General features: G+C 46.0%; 1 protein-coding gene across 2 annotated transcripts in view; it reads left to right on the top strand.

The window, feature by feature from the left end:
- LOC124716155 (pyrimidodiazepine synthase-like) overlaps nucleotides 1-22,504 on the top strand; it is a 134,334-nt gene that overhangs the window by 90,365 nt on the left and 21,465 nt on the right. For both annotated transcript variants that reach the window (XM_047243150.1, XM_047243149.1), the window contains exon 2: nucleotides 20,338-20,669. In XM_047243150.1, the coding sequence (XP_047099106.1) occupies nucleotides 20,338-20,669 (332 nt within the window). The remainder of the gene's footprint in view (nucleotides 1-20,337; nucleotides 20,670-22,504) is intronic.

The following is a 22,504-nucleotide window of genomic DNA, read 5'->3' as shown; positions in this document are numbered from 1 at the left end:
ACGCGGTCATATGCAGGTTCGAGGTCCAGGGAGAGGAAGATTGCGGAGCGACGGGAATTAAGCGGTTCGGAAAGGAGATGAGTGAGGTGAAGGAGAAGGTCGTCGGAAGAGAAGGACGGCCGAAAGCCACACTGGGTAACGGGAAGGAGGCAATGCTGGCGGAGATGCTGGTGGATGCGTCGGGTGAGGATAGATTCCAGGACCTTGCTGAAGACCGAGGTAAGGCTGATGGGACGGTAGGAGGAGACGGCGGACGGCGGTTTGCCAGGTTTAAGGAACATGAGGATACGGGAGGTTTTCCACAGGTCGGGGTAGGACTACATTGTAGAGCCTGGCCAGGGTGGAGAGGAAAGAGACAGGAGCCTCACGAAGGTGACGGTAGGTGACACAATCATGACCAGGAGCGGTGTTGCGTTTTGTGCGGAGTGTAGCAATGAGATCCTGTGTAGTGACAGGGGCATTGAGTTCCGTGTGTGCAATGTTGTCCAAGTACTGGAAACCAGGAGTGAGGGGAGGGACGGAGGTGTCAGTTCGATCGCGGACATCCGGGAAGAGGGAGTAATCAAACTGGGGATCATCGAGGATGGAAAATACATCGGAGAGGTAGGAGGCAAAGTGATTGGCCTTACTAAGGGTGTCAGGGAAAGGGTGATCATCATGGAGAAGAGGATAATAGGGGGACAGTTTAGTTCCGGTAAGGCGACGGAAGGCCGACCAGAACTTGGACGAGTTGATTGGTAGGGTAGCATTTAAACGGGTGCATGTCTGTCGCCAGTCCCGGCATTTCTTAGCCGCGAGCAAATTACGAATGTGTCGCTGGAGTTGCCGGTGGCGTCGTAGTGTGTCCGGGTCACGCGTGCGGAGGAAGGCACGGTAGAGACGACGGGATTCACGGAGGAGGAGAACGGCCTGTGGGGGTAAGGTAGGACGGTGGGGGTGGATGGCGACAGTAGGGACGTGGGCCTCCACGGCCTCAGACAAGGTCTGCTGGAGAAAGGAGGCGGCATGGGTGACTTCGTCAGGGTGGTGGTAGGTGAAGGGGTGGCTATCGACCTGGGTGGAAAGGGTATCCCGGTAGGCATTCCAGTCGGCACGGGAATAGTCGTGGACATACTTAGGGGGAGGGTCAGTACGAGGGTTGGGGCGAGGGCGACGACCGTCTGAAACGGTGAGGAGGACAGGGAGATGGTCGCTACCAATAGGCTCCAGGACATCCACCGTTATGTGGCCAAGGAGGTTGGGGGAGGAGAGGATAACATCAGGAGTGGAGTTGGATTCGGGACGGGTGTGCTGGGGGATTGGGATGAGGTCGCCTTGAAGGGAGGAGAGGAACCGATGCCACCGCCATAACTGGGCGGCGGAATGACTATGGATGTTGAGGTCGGCGGCGATCACGTAGGAGGAGAAGGTACGGTCGATGTGGGAGAGGAAGTCGAAGGGAATAGGGGCGTTAGGGTGGACATAGATGGTGCCGCAGGTAACGGTAAGGCCGGGGAAGAAGAGACTAGGGATCAGGTGTTCGATGGGGTCGGGAAGGAGAGGTTGGAGCCAAACGGGGATCTGGCAGTGGTGACCAATGGCAACTCCGCCACGCGCAATTGGGAGGGGGTTATCGGAGCGGTGGAGGAGATAGGGTGAGGTGTGGATGGAGTGGTGGGGTTGGAGGAAGGTTTCATTGAGGAGGAAGGCATCCACGCGGTGGGTGGCAAGGGTGTGCAGGAAGAGGTTCTTGTTGGCGGAGAGGGAGCGGATATTGTTGAAAAGGATACGTTGCTGTCGCGCCATGACAGGGATTTAGACAAGGGTGTCAAGACGGGAGAAGGTGAAATGGGCCTGGTTGTTGGAGTAGGTGGCGTACATCTTGAGTTGGAATATGGAACGGGTGGCAAGGGAGATCTGCTAGAGGGTGTGGGGGCGCTGAAAGGGATGAACATTTTGAAGGACGATGGTGGTGAACCTGATGATGTCCTCAGTGGTGGGGGGGGGGGGATGAAGGGAATTGCCAGGAGGGGTTGGGGCGTCCAGGGGACAGACAGGGACGGTGAGTTCAGGAGTGGTCGGAGGGGGTCAGGCTTTACACTTTTGGGAGTAGGTGGGATGGGGGAGATTGCAGGTATTGCAGGAAGGAGGGGATTGGAGGTTAGGGCACTGCCTGAGGAAGTGCGCTTGCCTACAATGCGGGCAGGTGGGGGCCTCGCGGCACTCAGCTGTGGGGTGCGCGTTATAGCACAGACACCTCTGGCAGCGCAGGGATTGAGGAGGGGAACGGGAGGGGTCAACCTCATACCGCTGGTTAAAAAGGAGGGCACCCTCCTTCAGGAGATGGTCTATGGAGGGGGCGTGCTCAGAAAAAACCCGCATAAGATGGGTGGGGCCGGCAGCATTATGGATCCGGCGAACCGCACGCACCTCCAGATGGGGATGGGCCTGAAGCTCTGCCAACACCTCCTCCTCTGTGATCACTGGACTGAGCCGAGTGATCACGGCGGTGAGGGTCGGCGGGCGACGTGGAGGTTGGGGTTGGCGGGAGGGTGGTGGCGAGGGCAGGGGTGAGAGAGGCATGAGGGCCAAAGCGGGTGACAGGGGTGCGGGAAAAGAGGTCTGTGTGGAGGGTAGGGCTGGGGGAGGAGTACCGAATCACGGCGAGGAGTGAGGAGGGAGATGGGGGCACTAGGACAACTCTGGCGAAGGAAGAGGGTGAGGTTCCGGGCTTCAAGGAGGGAGGGATCCGGACGGGAGAGGAGGTAGCGGTAGGAGGAGGGGGTAGAGGAGGAGGAGGAGGAGGGGACAGGGACGGGCGGGGAGACATCCATGGCATCAGGGGTGGGGGAAGGGGGACGAGGCGGAGCCTTTTTTGGAGCAGACGAAGCAGGGGTGCCACTGGGGCGCTTGACGGCGGCGGAGGAGGTGTGGGAGATGGGAACAACTGGAATGTGGCGGGGAGTGGCAGGTCCCGGGGCTGGAGTCGGCGCCGGAGATGGTGACGGTGACGGTGACGGCGAAGGCGACGGCGACGATGACGACGACAGCGGCGGTGGCGGCGGTGATGGCGAAGGCGGCGTGGAGAGCTGGGCATGGAAAGTGGCCCGATGGGCCACCACCCTAGCCGGAGCTGCAGTGACAGGCTGGGGGAGTGGGGGGAAAGGATCAGATCGAGAGGAGCGGGAGGAAGAAGCTGGAGATGGGGCGACAAAGAGCGAGGGCGAAGGGAGAGTGAGAAGAGGTGGGATGGAAGGAGGGGGGTGGGACTGAGCACACCACGTTATAGTGGTGGAGGCGGCAGAAGGGGAAGTGTAAACTATGGCGGTGGTGGTAGTGGTGGCGGGGGCGGACATGACGACAGGGAGAAACAATAACGCACAGAACGAAAGGGAAAGGACACAAACCGGGGCAGACGAAGACAAAGACGGAGGAAGACGAGGACGGCCGAAGACCAGGGTCGGACGGCGACGGCGGCGGTGGCGGCGACCAGGCGGCGGCGGCGGCGGCGGCGGCGGCGGCGGCGAACAGACGGACGGACGGACAGCAGGCAGCAGCGGTAGCGGCGGAGACGGACAGCGAGCAGGCAGGCGGACGGACGGGCGGACGGACGGACGAACGAACGAACAGCTACAGCAGTAAGCGGCGGGCAGACGGGCAGACAGACAGACAGACGGACACAATCTTCGAAAGCGGAGATTCCAACCTGACTAGCCCAGGCTTTGCAATCTGGCGCCTTCGAATGAGGGGATCCAACCCTCTGTGTGTTTGATGAGAATATCTCGAGGGAAAAAATGTTCAAGAGAGTTTCAGGCTTGCGGGCGGTCATCGAATACTGTACTCCTCGATATTTCGACATCACACCTGCCAGTCATCCTCAGGTGAGCCATCTACGAGCGAAGACGAATTTGAACATTCTGAAGTTTATTTGTGGGTTGAGTGTTGAATAAATCCTACTTTCATATTCGGGTATGAAAGAATTCACAGTGTATTGTGCACATGCTTTAAGGTCGTGGTGACAGACTGATCACACTAACTGACAAGCAGCGCACCCTAGTGTCGCCGTGGCCATAGTTGTACTCGATCGTGCTCGTTTGGAGCTTTAATTCACAGTAATAATGCTGTGTTCTGCAAGCAGTAGCTGTTTAATCCTCGACGCTTTCTCTGATCTCTTCTGTGGACCCACCGTTGACGACTTGTGTTCCTGGTATTTATTTGTGGCTTTCGATCCCGTTGGGTCAGAGTGTTTGAGAGAGTGTTCTCAACCGTCACTCGGGGACTGGAGTAAATGTAATACTGTGAAAGGCCATATCGCCGTCTCAGATATAACAGTATTTCGACAATAGAACATATTGGCCCGCGCGGAATGGCTGCGTGGCTTGATGCGTCAAGTAACGGATTGCGAAGCCCCTCCCGCCGGAGGTTCGAGTCCTCCCTCGGGCGTGGGTGTGGGTGTTGTTCTTAGCATAAGTTAGTTTAAGTAGTGTGTAAGTCTAGCGACCGATGACCTAAGCAGTTTGGTCCCTTAGGAATTCAGACACATTTGAACTTTAGAACAAATTGTCGTCTTCAGGCGCACTGTCTCTTGTGCAAGAAAACGTCTCAGTCAGTGTTTTTTGCCTTTTAGTTACCTTCTTGAAATTTAGTGGTTAGATTTCTTAGTAGTACAAACGTTTTTAATTCGTCATGATTGTTTATGTATTAAATTATTTGTCAAAGTTACTACGTATAATTAGTGAGTTTCGTCGCTTGTAGCACAGATCTGCATTATAATATTAGTATAGCCCAGCGATACTCAAATTGTGCTCCATGGGGCCCTGCGGCTTTCCAAGACCTCTGTGACGGCTCTGCCAAAATAATATCAACTAGTCTTGTAAAATACTGAGAAAACCGGGTCTTACAAATCTCTTACCACTGATTTTGAAGGTCAATTTCTTTCTCAGTGGGCTACAAGCAGCATAATAATACTACGATCAAAAACTCCAAACAGGGGAACTTAGGTTGTAAGTGTAAGTATGTGGCGACTTGTCACTACACACACAAGCAGTGATCATGTTCATGCTTCCTCCCCCCCCCCCCCCCCCCCATCACTCTCTCCCACCCTGCGTGCTGTCTCATCTATACATCCTGCGACCATTCCCTTATGCTCTTCCTATCTCCCTCTCATCCTTCTTAAACATCTCGAACTGCGTTGAAGGATTTTGGCAGTTCCCTATCTATGTTACCCCGCCTGAAGCTATACAAACCCACGCCGAGCAGCATAAAGCACAGCTCCTACTCGAGTTTGCCATTGCAACGCACTCCGGTTCGGCACGGCGAATCTGCACTGTTCTCGGATTACTGTGTATTAGATTCGTGGTTGTCATTGACTACAGTTGTAATATTTAATATCTTGTGACTATAGTATTCAAATTTGTCATATTGTAAAATTAAACTGTTCATTTTAAAAGACAGAATGGAGGGTTGACTTAGAAATGTTGCAACAAAATCTTGCATAGACAGTTCAAAGGTCATCACCCTCAAAGCCGGCCGGGGTGGCCGAGTGGTTCTAGGCGCTATAGTCTGGAATCGAGCGACCGCTACGGTCGCAGGTTCGAATCCTGCCTCGGGCATGGATGTGTGTGATGTCCTTACATTAGTTAGGTTTAAGCAGTTCTAAGTTCTAGGGGACTGATGACCTCAGATGTTAAGTCCCATAGTGCTCAGAGCCATTTGAACCATCACCCTCAAAGATATTCGATGAAGATTATGATATTCAAGAAGATGGTGTAAAGACTTTAAGCTCCATATTTTCAGCCAGTAAGATACCTAACGACTCAATAAAAATAAAAGAAAAGGAAAGTATGATGAATCTTACATCTATCTCGGATTTGTCGGTTCTAACGGCTCACCTTTCTGCATGTTACGTAGCAAGCTACTTCGGAAAAGTTTCATGGTACCTGCTAAGGTGCACGGACAGTTACAAAACATGTTGTTGTTGTTGTTGTGGTCTTCAGTCCAGAGACTGGTTTGATGCAGCTCTCCATGCTATTCTATCCTGTGCAAGCTTCTTCATCTCCCAGTACCTACTGCAACCTACATCCTTCTGAATCTGTTTAGTGTATTCATCTCTTGGTCTCCCGCTACGATTTTTACCCTCCACGCTGCCCTCCAACACTAAATTAGTGATCCCTTGAGGCCTCATAAAATGCCCTACCAACCGATCCATTCTTCTAGTCAAGTTGTGCCACAAATTTCTCTTCTCTCCAATTCTATTCAGTACATCGTCATAAGTTATGTGATCTACCCATCTAATCTTCAGCATTCTTCTGTAGCACCACATTTCGAAACCTTGTGTTCTCTTCTTGTCTAAACTGTTTATCATCCATGTTTCACTTCCGTACAAGACTACACTCCATATAAATACTTTCAGAAACGACTTCCTGACACTTAAATCCATACTCGATGTCAACAAATTTCTCTTCTTCAGAAACACTTCGACCATCATCAGTTATTTTGCTCCCAAAATAGCAAAATTTCTTTACTACTTTAAGTGTCTCATTTCGTAATCTAATTCCCTCAGCATCATCCGATTTAATTCGACTACATTCCATTATTCTCGTTTTGATTTTGTTGATGTTCATCTAATATCCTCCTTTCAAGACACTGTCCATTCCGATCAGCTGTTCTTCCAGGTCCTTTGCTGTCTCTGACAGAATTACAATGTCATCGGCGGACCTCAAAGTTTTTATTTCTTCTCCATGGATTTTAATTCCTACTCCGAATTTTTCTTTTGTTTCCTTTACTGCTTGCGCAATATACAGATTCAATAACATCGAAGATAGGCTACAACCCTGTCTCACTCCCTTCCCAACCACTGCTTCCCTTTCATGTCCCTCGACTCTTATAACTGCCATCTGGTTTCTGTGCAAATTGTAAATAGTCTGTCGCTCCCTGTATGTTACCTCTTCCACCTCCAGAATTTGAAAGAGAGTATTCCAGTCAACGTTGCCAAAAGCTTTCTCTAAGTCTACAAATGCTAGAAACGCAGGTTTGCCTTTCCTTAATCTAGCTTCTAAGATAAGTCGTAGGGTCAGTATTGCCTCACGTGTTCCAACATTTCTATGGAATCCGAACTGATCTTCCCCGGGGTCGCCTTCTACCAGCTTTCCCATTCGTCTGTAAAGAATTCGTGTTAGTATTTTGCAGCCGTGGCTTATTAAACTGATAGTTCGGTAATTTTCGCATCTGTCAACACCTGCTGTCTTTGGGATTGGAATTATTATATTCTTCTTGAAGTCTGAGGGAATTTCGCCTGTCTCATACATCTTGCTCACCAGATGGTAGAGTTTTGTCAGGACTGGCTCTCCCAAGGCTGTCAATAGTTCTAATGGAGTGTTGTCTACTCTCGGGGCCTTGTTTCGACTCAGGTCTTTCAGTGCTCTGTCAAACTCTTCACGCAGTATCATATCTCCTATTTCATCTTCATCTTCATTCTCTTCCATTTCTATAATATTGTCCTCAAGAACATCGCTCTTATATAGACCCTCTATATACTCCTTCCACCTTTCTGGTTCCTCTCTCTGCTTATAACTGGGTTTCCATTTGAGCTCTTGATATTCATACAAGTGCTTCTCTTTCCTCCAAAGGTCTCTTTAACTTTCCTGTAGGCAGTATCTATCGTAACCCTAGTGATATGCACCTCTACATCTTTACATTTGTCCTCTAGCCATCTCTGCTTAGCCATTTTGCACTTCCTGTCGATCTCATTTTCGAGACGTTTGTATTCCTTTTTGCTGTTTCATTTACTGCATTTTTATATTTTCTCCTTTCATCAATTAAATTCAATATCTCTTCTGTTACCCAAGGACTTCTACTAGCCCTCGTCTTTTTACCTACTTGACCCTCTGCTGCCTTCACTATTTCATACCTCAAAGCTACCCATTCTTCTTCTACTGTATTTCTTTCCCCCATTCCTGCCATTTGGACTCTGTACAACCTCTGGCTTAGTCAGTTTATCCAGGTCCCATCTCCTTAAATTCCCACCTTTTTGCAGTTTCTTCAGTTTTAATCTACAGTTCATAACCAATAGATTGTGGTCAGAGTCCACATCTGCCCCCGGAAATGTCTTACAATTTAGTACCTGGTTCCTGAATCTCTGTCTTACCATCATATAATCTATCTGAATCCCTCCAGTATCTCCAGGCTTTTCCATGTATATAGCCTTCTTGTATGATTCTTGAACCAAGTGTCAGCTATGATTAAGTTATGCTCTGTGCAAAATTCTACCAGGCGGCTTCCTCTTTCATTCCTTACTCTTTCATTCCATATTCACCAACTACGTTTCCTTCTCTTCCTTTTCCTATTATCGAGTTCCAGTCACCCATGACTATTAAATTTTCGTCTCCCTTCACTATCTGAATAATTTCTTTTATCTCATCATACATTTCATCAATCTCTTCGTCACCTGCGGAGCTAGTTGCCATATAAACTTGTACTACTGTGGTAGGCGTGGGCTTCGTATCTATCTTGGCCACAATAATGCGTTCACTATGCTGTTTGTAGTAGCTTACCCGCATTTTTATTTTCCTATTCATTATTAAACCTACTCCTGCATTACCCCTATTTGATTTTGTATTTATAACCCTGTATTCACCTGACCAGAAGTCTTGTTCGCCGGTCGGAGTGGCCGTGCGGTTCTAGGCGCTACAGTCTGGAGCCGAGCGACCGCTACGGTCGCAGGTTCGAATCCTGCCTCGGGCATGGATGTGTGTGATGTCCTTAGGTTAGTTAGGTTTAATTAGTTCTAAGTTCTAGGCGACTGATGACCTCAGAAGTTAAGTCGCATAGTGCTCAGAGCCATTTGAACCATTTGAAGTCTTGTTCCTCCTGCCACCGAACTTCACTAAGTCCCGCTATATCTAACTTTAACTTATCCATTTCCCTTTTTAAAATTTTCTAACCTACCTGCCCGATTAAGGGATCTGACATTCCACGCTCCGATCCGTAGAACGCCAGTTTTCTTGCTCCTGATAACAACGTTCCCGCCCGGAGATCCGAATGGGGGACTATTATACCTCCGGAATATTTTAAGAAAGCATCGGTCGTGCGAAACTCAACTTGCCCTTTATTCGCTTGTCATTTTCTCCACATGTGTTTCTTTTAATATTTCTAAGGGCAATGATATCCTCGCTGTTTAGGGCCTGTAAACTCGAAACACAAATACAAACACACACCCACAAACACACACCCACACCCACACACACACACACACACACACACACACACACACACACACACACACACGCACGCAGGTACGAGCATACGGAGTAGATTCCCGATACGTTAGTGGCTTGAAGACTCGTTAAGTAATAGGACGCAGGACATTACCATGATTACGTGACCTGCGGTCCAGACGTAGCCTTTTTAATTACTAATCAAAACGTCCTCGGTCCCGGCTTCGAACAACGCTAACGCCTAGATTTTAAATAAAAATCTGTACTGGCGGCCGAACACTTCCGGCATAAGAACTCACCCTGATGCTGCAACGGCCTTGCCAAAGAGGGCGGAGGAGAAGACGGAGGTTCAGGGCACTCTATTGCCCTTGGAGTGGGAAACTGCCAATAAAGGTGGAAGAATCAGCAATGATCAACAGCAAGAAGATGTAGAAGGCAATGGAAACCACTGCATTAAAGATACATAGCGCGTATCCACAAGACATATTTGGAAAAGTGTCATGACGATCTCTTCATTGGCAAAAGATTCCAGAATAGTCCCCCATTTGGATCTCCGTGAGGGGACTACCAAGGGGGAAGAGATCATGAGGAAAAGATTGAATAACCAAAGAAAGGATAACGCTCTATCGGTAGGGGTGTGGAATGACAGAAGCTTAAATATAGTAGGAAAACTATGACAGGTATAGTAGGAGTGACTGAAATGAAGAAAGATTTACGGGAGAATATGGGCTTGGTACTAGGAATTAGTGAGGAGAAAGGCAGTTCTGCAGTAAATTTCAGTTAGTAAGACGAATATTCTGTTCAAGAATCACAAGAGCCGGAAGTACACTTTGAAAATGCCGGGAGATACGGGAAGATTTCAGGTACATTACAACATAGTCAGACAGAGATTCAGAAATCAGAGACTGAATTGCAAGACGTACCACGCAGCAGATATACACTAAGTGATCAAAAGCATCCGGACACCTGGCTGAAAATGACACACAAGTTCGTGGTGCCCTCCATCGGTAATGCTGGAATTCAATATGGTGTTGGCCCATCCTTAGCCTTCATGACAGCTTCCACTCTCACAGGCATACGTTCAATCAGGTGCTCGAAGCTTTCTTGGGTAATGACAGCCCATTCTTCAAGGAATGCTGCATTGAAGAGAGGTATCGATGTCAGTCGGTGAGACTTGACACGAAGTCGGCGTTCCAATACATCCCAAAGGTGTTCTTTAGATTTTAGGTCAGGACTACGTGCAGGCCAGTCCATTAGAGGGATGTTATTGTCGTGTAACCGTCACAGGCCGTGCATCATGAACAGGTGCTCCATCGAGTTGAAAGATGCAATCGCCATTCCCGGATTGCTCTTCAACAATGGGAAGCAAGGAGGTGCTTAAAACATCAATGTAGACCTGTGCTGTGATAGTGTCACGCAAAACAAAAAAATGGTTCAAATGGCTCTGAGCACTATGGGACTTAACACCTTAGGTCATCAGTCCCCTAGAACTTAGAACTACTTAAACCTAACTAACCTAAGGACATCACACACATCCATGCCCGAGACAGGATACGAACCTGCGACCGGAGCAGTCCCGCGGTTCCGGACTGCAGCGCCTAGAGCCGCACGACCACCGCGGTCGGCCACGCAAAACAATAAGGGGTGCATGTACCCTCCATGAAAAACACGACCAAACCATAACACCATCGCCTCCGAATTTTACTGTTGGCACTACATACGCTGGCAGAAGACGTTCACCGGGAATTCACCATACCCACATCCTGCCATCGGATGGCCAAATTGTGTACCGCGATTCGTCACTCCATACAACGTTTTTCCACTGGTCAATCGACCAATGTTTACGCTCCTTACACCAAGCAATTCGTCGTTTGGCATTTACCGGCGTGATGTGTGGTTTATGAGCAGCCGCTCGACCATGAAATCCAAGTTTTCTCACCTCCCGCCTAACTGTCATGGTACTTGCAGTGGATCCTGATGCAGTTTGGAATTCCTGTATGATGGTCTGGATAGACGTCTGCCTATTACACATTACGACCCTCTTCAACAGTCAACAGATAAGGTCGGTCTGTACGAATTTGTGCTGTATGTGTCCCTTCACGTTTCCACTTGACTATCACATCGGAAACAGTGGACCTAGGGATGTTTAGGAGTGTGGAAATCACGCGTACAGACGTATGACACAAGTGGCACCCAATCACTTGACCACGTTCAAAGTCCGTGAGTTGCGCGGAGCACCCCATTTTTCTCCATCACGATATCTAGTGACTACGAGTTCGCTGACATGATGTACCTGCCAATAGGTGGCAGCACAATGCACCTAATATGAAGCTGTATGTATCTGGGGGTGTCTGGATACTTTTGATCACATGGTGCAGACTCAATTCATAATTTAGTAGTAATGAAGAGTAGACTGAAGTTTGAGAGATTAGTCAGGGAGAATCAATACGGGGGATACGGAGGTACTAAGGAATGAAGAGATACGCTTAAAGTTATCTAAGGCTACAGATACTGCAATAAGGAATCGCGCTATAGGCAGTACAATGGAAGGGGGTGTACATCTCTAAAAACGGCAATCACAGATGTGGAAAAGAAAAACTTAGGCACAAAGAAGGGAACTGCGATGAAACCATAGGTAACAGAAGAAATACTTCAGTCGATCAATGGAAAGGGAAATTCAAGAATACAGAAATACAAGTCGCTGAGGACCGAAATAAACAGGAAGTGCAGGGGAGCTAAGACGAAATGGATGCATGAAAAATATGAAGAAATCTAAAAAAAAAATGATTGTCGGAAAGACTGACTCAACATTTAGGAAAGTCAAAATAACCTTCGGTGAAACTAAAAGCAAGCGTGATAACATTAAGAGTGCAACGGGATTCCGCTGTCAAATGCAGAGGAGAGAGCAGATAGGTCGAAGAGTACATTGAAGGCCCCTATGACGAGGAAGATTAGTCTAATGTGATAGAAGAAGAAACAGGAGTCGATTTAGAAGAGGTAGGAGATCCAGCATTAGATTACAAATTTAACAGAACTTTGGAAGACTTAAGATCAAATAAGGCAGAAGGGATAGATGACATTCCATCATAATTTCTAAAATTATTGGGGGAACTGACAACAAAACGGCTATTCACATTGGTACGTAGAATGTTGGCCTATTAGTCAGGAGATATACCATCTGACTTTTTGGAAAAGTATCATCCATAGAGTTCCGACGACTACAAGAGCTGACAAGTGCCAGAATTATTGCACATTCAGTTTAACAGTTCATGTATCCAAGTTGTCGACAAGAGTTATGTACAGAAGAAATGAAAAGAAAACTGAAGGTGTGTTAGACGATGACCAGTCTGGCCTTAGGGAAGGTAAAGGCACCAGAGAGGCAATTCTGATGTTGCGGCTGATAATGGAAGCAAGACTAAAGTCGACCTGGGAAAATCGTTCGACAGTGGCAAATGGTGCAAGATGTTCTAAATTCTGAGGAAAATAGGGTTAAACTGTGAAGAGAGACAGGTAATATACGACATGTACAAGAGCTAAGACGGAATAATCAGAGTTGAAGACCAAGAACGAAGTGCTCGGATTAAAAAGGGTCGCCCCTACTGTTCAATCTATATCTACATCTACATGGATACTCTGCAAATCACATTTAAGTGCCTGGCAGATCGTCCATCGAACCACCTTCACAATTATCTATTATTTTGGTCTCGTATAGCACGTGGAAAGGACGAACAACTATATCTTTACGTACTAGCTCTGATTTCCCTTATTTTATCGTGGTGATCGTTTCTACCTATGTAGGTCGGTGTCAACAAAATATTTTCGCATTCGGAGAAGAAAGTTGGTGGTTGGAATTTCGTGACAAGACTCCGTCGCAACGAAAAACGCCTTTCTTTTAATGATGTCCAGCCCAAATTCTGTATCATTTCTGTGACACTCTCTCCCATATTTCTCGATAGTACAAAACGTGCTGCTCTTCTTTGAACTTTTTCGATGTACTCCGTCAGTCCTATCTGGTAAAGATCCCACATCGCGCAGCAGTATTCTAAAAGAGAACTGGCAAGCATAGTGTAGGCAGTATCCTTAGTAGATCTACGCATCGAAGAAGCAATGATGAAAATAAAATAAAGGTTCAGGAGTGGTTTTAAAATTCAATGTGAAACGATATCAATGATACGATTCGCTGGTGATATTGCTGTCCTCAATGAAAGTGACGAAGAATTACAGATCTGCTGAATGGAATGACCAGTCTAATGAGTGCAGAATACGGATTGAGAGTAAATCGAAGGAAGACAAAAGCAATGAGAAGTAGCAGAAATGAGAATAGCGAGGAACTTGGCATCAGGACTGATGGTCATGAAGTAGATGAAGTTAACGAACTCCACTACCTAGGCAGCAAAATAAACAGTGATGAACGGAGCGAAGAGAGCATCAAAGCAGATTTTCCCTGGCAAAAAGTGCATTCCTGGCCAAGAGAAATCTACTAATATCAAACATAGGCCTTAATTTAAGTAAGAAATGTCATAGAATGTACGTTTAGACCACAGCGCTGTATGGTAGCGAAATATGGACTGTGGGGAAACCGTAACAGAAGAGAATCGAAGCATTTGAGTTTTGGTGCTACAGACGAATGTTGAAAATTAGGTTTATTGATGAGGTGAGGAATGACGAGGTTCTGTGCAGATCCGGAGAGGAAAGCGTTATATGGGAAACACTGACAGGATGATAGGACATCTGTTAAGCCATCAGAAAATGACTTCCATAGTACTAGAGGAAGCTGTAGAGGGTAAAAACTGGAAAGGAAGACGGAGAATGGGATACATCCACTAAATAACTAAGGATGTAGTAGGTTGCAAGTGAAACTCTGAGATGAAGACGTTGGCACAGCAAAGGAAGTCGTGGCGGACGCATCAAGTCAGTCAGAAGACTGATAAATAGAAGAAAAAGAAGCAACGACCCGGATGGCAAATGTTCGTCAGAGACAGGCGTAATGTCAGTAGTGCCCGTGGGAAATGTGGCAGCACTGCTGTTATTGTCTACAGGGTGTTACAAAAAGGTACTGCCAAACTTTCAGGAAACATTCCTCACACACAAATAAAGAAAAGATGTTATATGGACATGTGTCGGAAACGCTTAATTTCCATGTTAGAGCTTATTTTAGTTTCGTCAGTATGTACTGTACTTCCTCGATTCACCGCCAGTTGGCCCAATTGAAGGAAGGTAATGTTGACTTCGGTGCTTGTGTTGACATGCGACTCATTGCTCTACAGTACTAGCACCAAACACATCAGTACGTAGCATCAACAGGTTAGTGTTCATCACGAACGTGGTTTTGCAGTCAATGCAATGTTTACAAATGCGGAGTTGGCAGATGCCCATTTGATGTATAGATTAGCACGGAGCAATAGCCGTGGCGCGGTACGCTTGTATCGAGACAGATTTCCAGAACGAAGGTGTCCCGACAGGAAGACGTTCGAAGCAATTGATCGGCGTCTTAGGGAGCACGGAACATTCCAGCCTATGACTCGCGACTGGAGAAGACCTAGAACGACGAGGACACCTGCAATGGACGAGGCAATTCTTCGTGCAGTTGACGATAACCTAATGTCAGCGTCAGAGAAGTTGCTGTTGTACAAGGTAACGTTGACCACGTCATTGTATGGAGAGTGCTACGGAAGAACCAGTTGTTTCCATACCATGTATAGCGTGTGCAGGCACTATCAGCAGCTGATTGGCCTCCACGGGTACACTTCTGCGAATCGTTCATCCAACAATGTGTCAATCCTCATTTCAGTGCAAATGTTCTCTTTACGGATGAGGCTTCATTCCAACGTGATCAAATTGTACATTTTCACAATCAACATGTGTGGGCTGACGAGAATCCGCACGCAATTGTGCAATCACGTCATCAACACAGATTTTCTGTGAACGTTTGGGCAGGCATTGTTGGTGATGTCTTGATTGGGCCCTAAGTTATTCCACCTACGCTCAGTGGAGCACGTTATCATGATTTCATACGGGATACTCTACCTGTGCTGCTAGAACATGTGCCTTTACAAGTACGACACAACATGTGGTTCATGCACGATGGAGCTCCTACACATTTCAGTCGAAGTGTTCGTACGCTTCTCAACAACAGATGTAGATGTAGATTCGTAGAGGCGGACCAATTCCATGGCCTCCACGATCTCCTGACCTAAACCCTCTTGACTTTCATTTATGGGGGCATTTGAAAGCTCTTGTCTACGCAACCCCGGTACCAAATGTAGAGACTCTTCGTGCTCGTATTGTGGACGGCTGTGATACAATACGCCACTCTCCAGGGCTGCATCAGCGCATCAGGGATTCCATGCGACGGAAGGTGGATGCATGTATCCTCGCTAACGGAGGACATTTTGAACATTTACTGTAACAAAGTGTTTGAAGTCACGCTGGTACGTTCTGTTGCTGTGTGTTTCCATTCCATGATTAATGTGATTTGAAGAGAAGTAATAAAGTGAGCTCTGACATGGAAAGTAAGCGTTTCCGGACACATGTCCATATAACGTATTTTCTTTCCTTGTGTGCGAGGAATGTTTCCTGAAAGTTTGGCCGTACCTTTTTGTAACACCCTGTATATGCGTACATGATCTGTCGGAAACGGTGAGCAGCAGTCTGTTGCCGTTTACTGATGATGTTGTGGTGTACGCGAAGCAGTCTCTTTGAGCAACTGTAGAACGGTACAGGACTTAAACAGGGTGTCTATTTGGTGTGATGAGTGGCAGCTTGCTTTAAATGTAGAAAAATGTAAGTTAACCCTGATGAGTATGAAAACAATCCCGCAATGTTCGATTACAGCATTAGTAGTATGCTACCTGAAGCAGTCAGGTCTGTAAACATTTGGGCTTTATGTTGCAAAGCGATTTGAAACGGAACGAGCATGTAAGTAAGTATTGTAGTGCTGGCCGCTGTGAGCGAGCGGTTCTAATCGCTTCAGACTGGAACCGCGCGACCGCTACGGTCGCAGGTTCGAATCTTGCCTAGTCCATGGATGTGTGTGATGTCCTTAGTTAGGTTTAAGTAGTTCTACGTTTTAGGCACTGATGACCTCAGATGTTAAGCCATTTGAACCATTTTGAAGTATTGTAGTGAGATGGTGAATTGTCGATTTTCGATCATCAGCAGAGTTTTAGCATAGTGTGGTTCGTTTGTAAAAGTTATCGAAGGTAGGACACTTGTGTGACCCATTCTTGAATAGTTCTCGAGTGTTTGGAAAACCCGCCGGCACGGATTAAAAAGAACACATCGAAGCAATTCAAAAGCGTGCTGCTAGATTTGTTCCCAGTAGATTCACACAACACGCCAAGTATTACACAGGTGCTTTGTGAACTCAAATGAAAATCTCTGGAGAGAAGGCGACATTCTTTTTGCGGGACGCTATTGTGCAAATTTAGAGAACCAGTATTTGTAGCTAACTGCATAACGATCCTACCACCACCAACGTAAGACATGAGAAATTAGGTTTCATTCGATGGCATATAGGCATGCGTTTTTCCCTCCCTTTATTTGCAAGCGGAATAGGAAGGGAAATGATTAGTGGTGGTACAAAGTACCCTCCGCCACTGACTGTATTGTGGCTTGCGGAGCACGTATGTAGATGCACACGCAGATATAGACGTAGATTTAGATATCGTCAATGTTGGAAGGCCCTCTGGCCTAAGTTCCTGCCTTCCGTGTCAGAGACGCAATGTGCGCCTCCATGCTCATACGGATAATAGATATTTGCTGTGCTTCCAGCGGTGTTACATCACATATACATGACCTCGTGGGTCCTCTACTGCCTTCAAAAGGCTACATGTATCTATTTATGGCACTTGGCAGATGCTCGAGATGGACAGAAGCTCTTCAGTGACGGACAAATCCCCCGAGACGATTGCGAAGACGTTCGTCGCAAATTGGTTAGTACACTTCGGCTCTACTCTCCATATTACAACAGACCACGGCCGGCAATTTGAGGCCAACCATTTCAACGAATTGTCTAATGTGCGCGATTTCGAACGCCACCACACAACAAATTATCACCCTTTCACCAATGGAGTGGTTGAAAGGTGGCATTCAACTTCAAAGACTGCTGTCGTGTCACCAAGAAAAGTGGGTGGAAGTGCTTCCTATGGTTATTTATGGGATGATGGACGGTTTATACATCTAACATCGGTGCGTCGTTGGCTGAAATGGTTTAGGAGGAGCCACTGAGGATTCAGGCAGACTACGTAGCAGCTGTGTGACTGCCAAATCAGACTGAACTACTATTGATATAGCAAATTCGGTAAGATGTCACAGAGATCCAGCGGACACTTGCTACGCATCGCGGCAAATACCCGATTTTATACACAAAGCATTGGCCCATATCATGCACTGATTTACTTTGATCCCCTCTTTAGCCTCCATACACCAGGCCTTTCCAAGTGTTGCGACGTCAGACACCTTGAAAAATGGCAAATGCAGCAAGCGGCAAGGAAGCTGTATGGGGTATGCTCTCGCCATCTTTGGACAGCACACTAACCACGGTTACGCAGTGCGTTAACACATCCACGCAGCCACTGATTACGCCCAACCGTCCATCATCCGTCACATATCTTGGTGCCGCGACCAACTGTCCATACGAGAACTGGACGAGAAGTTAAGTTCAACCACCCCTTACATCCTGGGTGCTACGTACTTTAGAGGGGGAAAGGGGGTGGAGGGGGTGAGGGATATAAAAGTAATCTATCGGTCTAGTAGCTTTTCTTCTCATAGTGAAACTGATTGTCATTATACGTTAAATTAGCGTTTTTATTTATGTGTTGTTATTAATGTCACCTACATCCTTGTTAATTGATCTGAGTAAACCTTTCATTATATAAGCTATCAAAGCATAGTAGATAAATAATGGTACTCTGGTAGTCTAGATTTATAAATTTCTCTTATAATATGATATATTAGAAATAGGAAGCGGAAGACAAACTTTCACAATAAGAGCCCAAGATTACTAACTGTTTCAGTCGATGTTCGCCGAGGTTCAATAATTGAGCTTAGAATTTCCCGGCACAGTATCATGCCATGCAAATCCGCCCATTAAGCAGAAAATGACTTAGAAGCCTAATGGATCTAAGAATATTCAGTGACTGGTTTAAAGAAAACGAATTAGCTGTAAATGAGGATAAAACTGAGAACATTTCATTTAGATTAATTAATTCTAATGCTGACTATATAACTGTCAAACTGATAGGTATGACCTTGGACAGTAAATTATCGCAAGACAATTACACATATTTTTATTAATTAGACTACCAAGAGTCACGTACTTAATAAGTCAACTTCGGGTATTTGTATGTGTTAACGAAAATGCTACTTTACTTGTACTATACATGTCTTCACAGCGGTAGAACATGCTCATGCTGTTGTGGGGTACCTCTTCTGGGACAAAAAATTTATCATGTGACTGAAGCCGACAATGAGTGTACTGGAAATATCTTAGAAACGATGTAACCAATATGCCAGGTTTTAAAAGAACTGGATTTTTTTGACAGTGCCCTTATTATTTACACTCATTTGCCAAGTGTACATGAAAAAATCAAACAAATATAAGTTAAGATGGCCAATTCATCAACATAAAAGACTTCACAGTCAAAAAATAGACGATATCAATACTACACCAATACTAAGTAAAACGCAGAAAATTTACACATGTCTAGGCACCGCTTCAAGTGCATACTGTCCCATTAAAGATTTTCATAACTGGCTAAAGAAAGACGTTTTATGCAGTCAAAGAATTCATAGACTGCACAAAAAAGACATAACAGTTTTTGTATTTAAATTAGTATGTTAGCTTTTATGTTTTTATTGTTATCAGTATTATAGCTACGTAGCTCACGTAGTGTTGTCCTAATACTGTGTTTATCGTTATAAAGTTTACATTGTTTTCCACAGTGATGTGCGTAGCTTACTTTGCACAAACTATGCTGAAATCGATAGCATGCATAAGCTCGAAAATAGATGAACAAGCTGAAAAACTTAAAATCAGATTGGCTAATGGATCGCAAACCTTAAAACCATCTGACCTGTAGACTAACACCTTTCTATAACCATCTGACCTGTAGACTAACACCTTTGTATGTTTATATGCATGATGACGTTATGACTATCTTAAATGCTACAAAACCATACCTAGACACTACTAACTGAGACTGACGGTTTGTATACCGTGTTGCTATCAGATAGTAACTGTCTGCTAGTGTTGCATGTATTTAGAGGGCGATCTGAATTATATGTCCACTCTGACTATAATTACGTATGCTATCATTCATCACTGTACACTAGCTTCTGTTGCAAGATACATCCTGTTACAGGTTACCAAGTGGCCAGTAACCACACCGTGACATATTATAGTTCCGATTTTATAACTACCTTGTAACACAATGGCTAGGTTTGTAGGTAAGTGTATATATGTGATATGTTTTATGTAATTGAAATTACTGTAATTATTGTGCCATACCTCTAACCACATGAGCCAGTCCCATGCAAATAACGTTGAAAGATGATCGTAACTGTAACAAAAGGAAATGAAATTTTAAGAATCAGTTATGATAGATAATAAAATCCGCCTCTTTCATACGGCAGTTGACAGCTGTTGCCCACAATACACAGCAGATCTATAAAGCAGGGGCCCAGATGTCACTTAGCAAAAGTAAGTAGTAGATCCGTAATTCTGGCATGGGTTTTACTCAGCCTTCAACAGTCCTAACCCTTACTACTGGCACAATTTACCTCACGATTCAATGAAATGTGATAAATCTCAGCATGGTGATACACTTTCACTTCAGCCGGCCGCTGTGGCCGAGCGGTTCTAGGGGCTGAACCGCTGAACGGTCGCAGGTTCGAATCCTGCCTCGGCAGGTTAGTTATGTCCAATTAGTTGTAAGTCTAGGGGACTGATGACAGACGTTAAGTCCCATAGTGCTGAGAGCCATTTTTTTGAACTTCAGTCCTACCAATTCCTCAGAATGATTCTGAGTCTGTTTAAACGAACAACAGTTTGTGACAAGTTGGGGAAAACCTACTGCGACTCAAATCACATGAAAAACATATCTTGCAAACTGCAGCACATTTGGTTCACGTGTGTCGGCAGGTGACCCGCAGCCGCCGCCAGTGGAGGCGGGCAAGCTGCGACTCTACTCCATGCTGTACTGCCCCTTCGCGCAGCGAGCGCGCCTCGTCCTGGCTGCCAAGGGCGTTCCCTTCGAGATGGTGGACATCAACCTCAAGAACAAGCCGGAGTGGTACAGCGCTGTGCATCCGGAGACAAAAGTGCCCGCTCTGGAGGTGGGTGGCGGCGACGTGGTCGTCGAGTCTCTCGACGTATCAGACTATCTGGACCGAAAGTTTCCGGAACCACCACTGTGGTCTGTTGACCAGGAGAAGAATCTTCGCCATAAACAGCTGCTGCAGACGTTTGGGAAGGTTAGTCGCTTTCGCACAAGAAAATATTCCTTACATAACAAAATGTGCGGTTTTCCCGCTTCACGCTACATTCACATTCCAGAACTGTCTTACACTGACCTTCAGCCTTTCACAGGCCACGCTGTAAGGCTCTGGGAGAACAATCGATAGGACAAAAAGGAGTTTCTAGAACGAAGTACCAGCCGGTGCGTCATTCGAGCTACACTGGCTCATTTGATGCCCAAGTAAGGCACAAATCTTTAATTTATTAATGGTTTGATACTACACATATAATTTTCCACCTCTACATCTACATCTACATCTACATTTATACTCCGCAAGTCACCCAACGGTGTGTGGTGGAGGGCACTTTACGTGCCACTGTCATTACCTCCCTTTCCTTTTCCAGTCGCGTATGGTTCGCGGGAAGAACGACTGTCTGAAAGCCTCCGTGCGCGATCTCTCTAATTTTACATTCGTGATCTCCTCGGGAGATATAAGTAGGGGGAAGCAATATATTCGATACCTCATCCAGAAACGCACCCTCTCGAAGCCTGGCGAGCAAGCTACACCGCGATGCAGAGCGCCTCTCTTGCAGAGTCTGCCACTTGAGTTTATTAAACATCTCCGTAACGCTATCACGGTTACCAAATAACCCTGTGACGAAACGCGCCGCTCTTCTTTGGATCTTCTCTATCTCCTCCATCAAACCGATCTGGTACGGATGCCACACTGATGAGCAATACTCAAGTATAGGTCGAACGAGTGTTTTGTAAGCCACCTCCTTTGTTGATGGACTACATTTTCTAAGCACTCTCCCAATGAATCTCAACCTGGTGCCCGCCTTACCAACAATTAATTTTATATGATCATTCCACTTCAAATCGTTCCGCACGCATACTCCCAGATATTTTACAGAAGTAACTGCTACCAGTGTTTGTTCCGCTATCATATAATCATACAATAAAGGATTCTTCTTTCTATGTATTCGCAATACATTACATTTGTCTATGTTAAGGGTCAGTTGCCACTCCCTGCACCAAGTGCCTATCCGCTGCAGATCTTCCTGCATTTCGCCACAATTTTCTAATGCTGCTACTTCTCTGTATACTACAGCATCATCCGCGAAAAGCCGCATGGAACTTCCGACACTATCTACTAGGTCATTTATATATATTGTGAAAAGCAATGGTCCCATAACACTCCCCTGTGGCACGCCAGAGGTTACTTTAACGTCTGTAGACGTCTCTCCATTGATAACAACATCAATGATGGTCTCAAGTAGTTAATTATGCTGACTGCACAAGGCACATCCTTCTGCAGTACAAACGCATTGTTAAATTATGAAATGCTGCCACAAACTGCTTGTAGGATAGAACAACGGCAATACAATTTATTAGTAACGTACGAAAATATGTGCCGGACCGAGACTCTAATCCGAATTTACAGCTTTACGCAAGAGGTCGCCTTTTTTCCTTTTTTTTTTTTTTTTTTTTTTTTTAGTCATCAGTTTTCTGACTGGTTTGATGCGGCGACACCCCACAAATTTTTCTCCTGTGCCACACTTTTCGTCTCATATTTGCACTTGCAACATATATCCTCAATTATTTGCTGGATGTATTCCAATCCCTGTGTTTCTCTACAGTGTTTTGTCCTCTACAGTTCCGTCTAGTGCCATGGAAGTCATTCCCTGGTGCCTTAATAAATGCCCTATCATCCTGTTCCTTCATCCTGTCAGTGTTTTCCACATATTTCTTTGCTCAACGATTCTGTGTAGAACCTCCTCATGCCTTACCTTTCCGGTCCACCTAATTTTCAACATTCGTCTGCAGCACCACATGTTAAATGCTTCGATT

The sequence above is a fragment of the Schistocerca piceifrons genome, chromosome 1 (genome assembly GCF_021461385.2).
Source record: "Schistocerca piceifrons isolate TAMUIC-IGC-003096 chromosome 1, iqSchPice1.1, whole genome shotgun sequence".
NCBI lineage: Eukaryota > Metazoa > Arthropoda > Insecta > Orthoptera > Acrididae > Schistocerca > Schistocerca piceifrons.
Note: the sequence above shows the minus strand (reverse complement) of the source record. Positions and strands in the feature narration are given on the sequence as shown.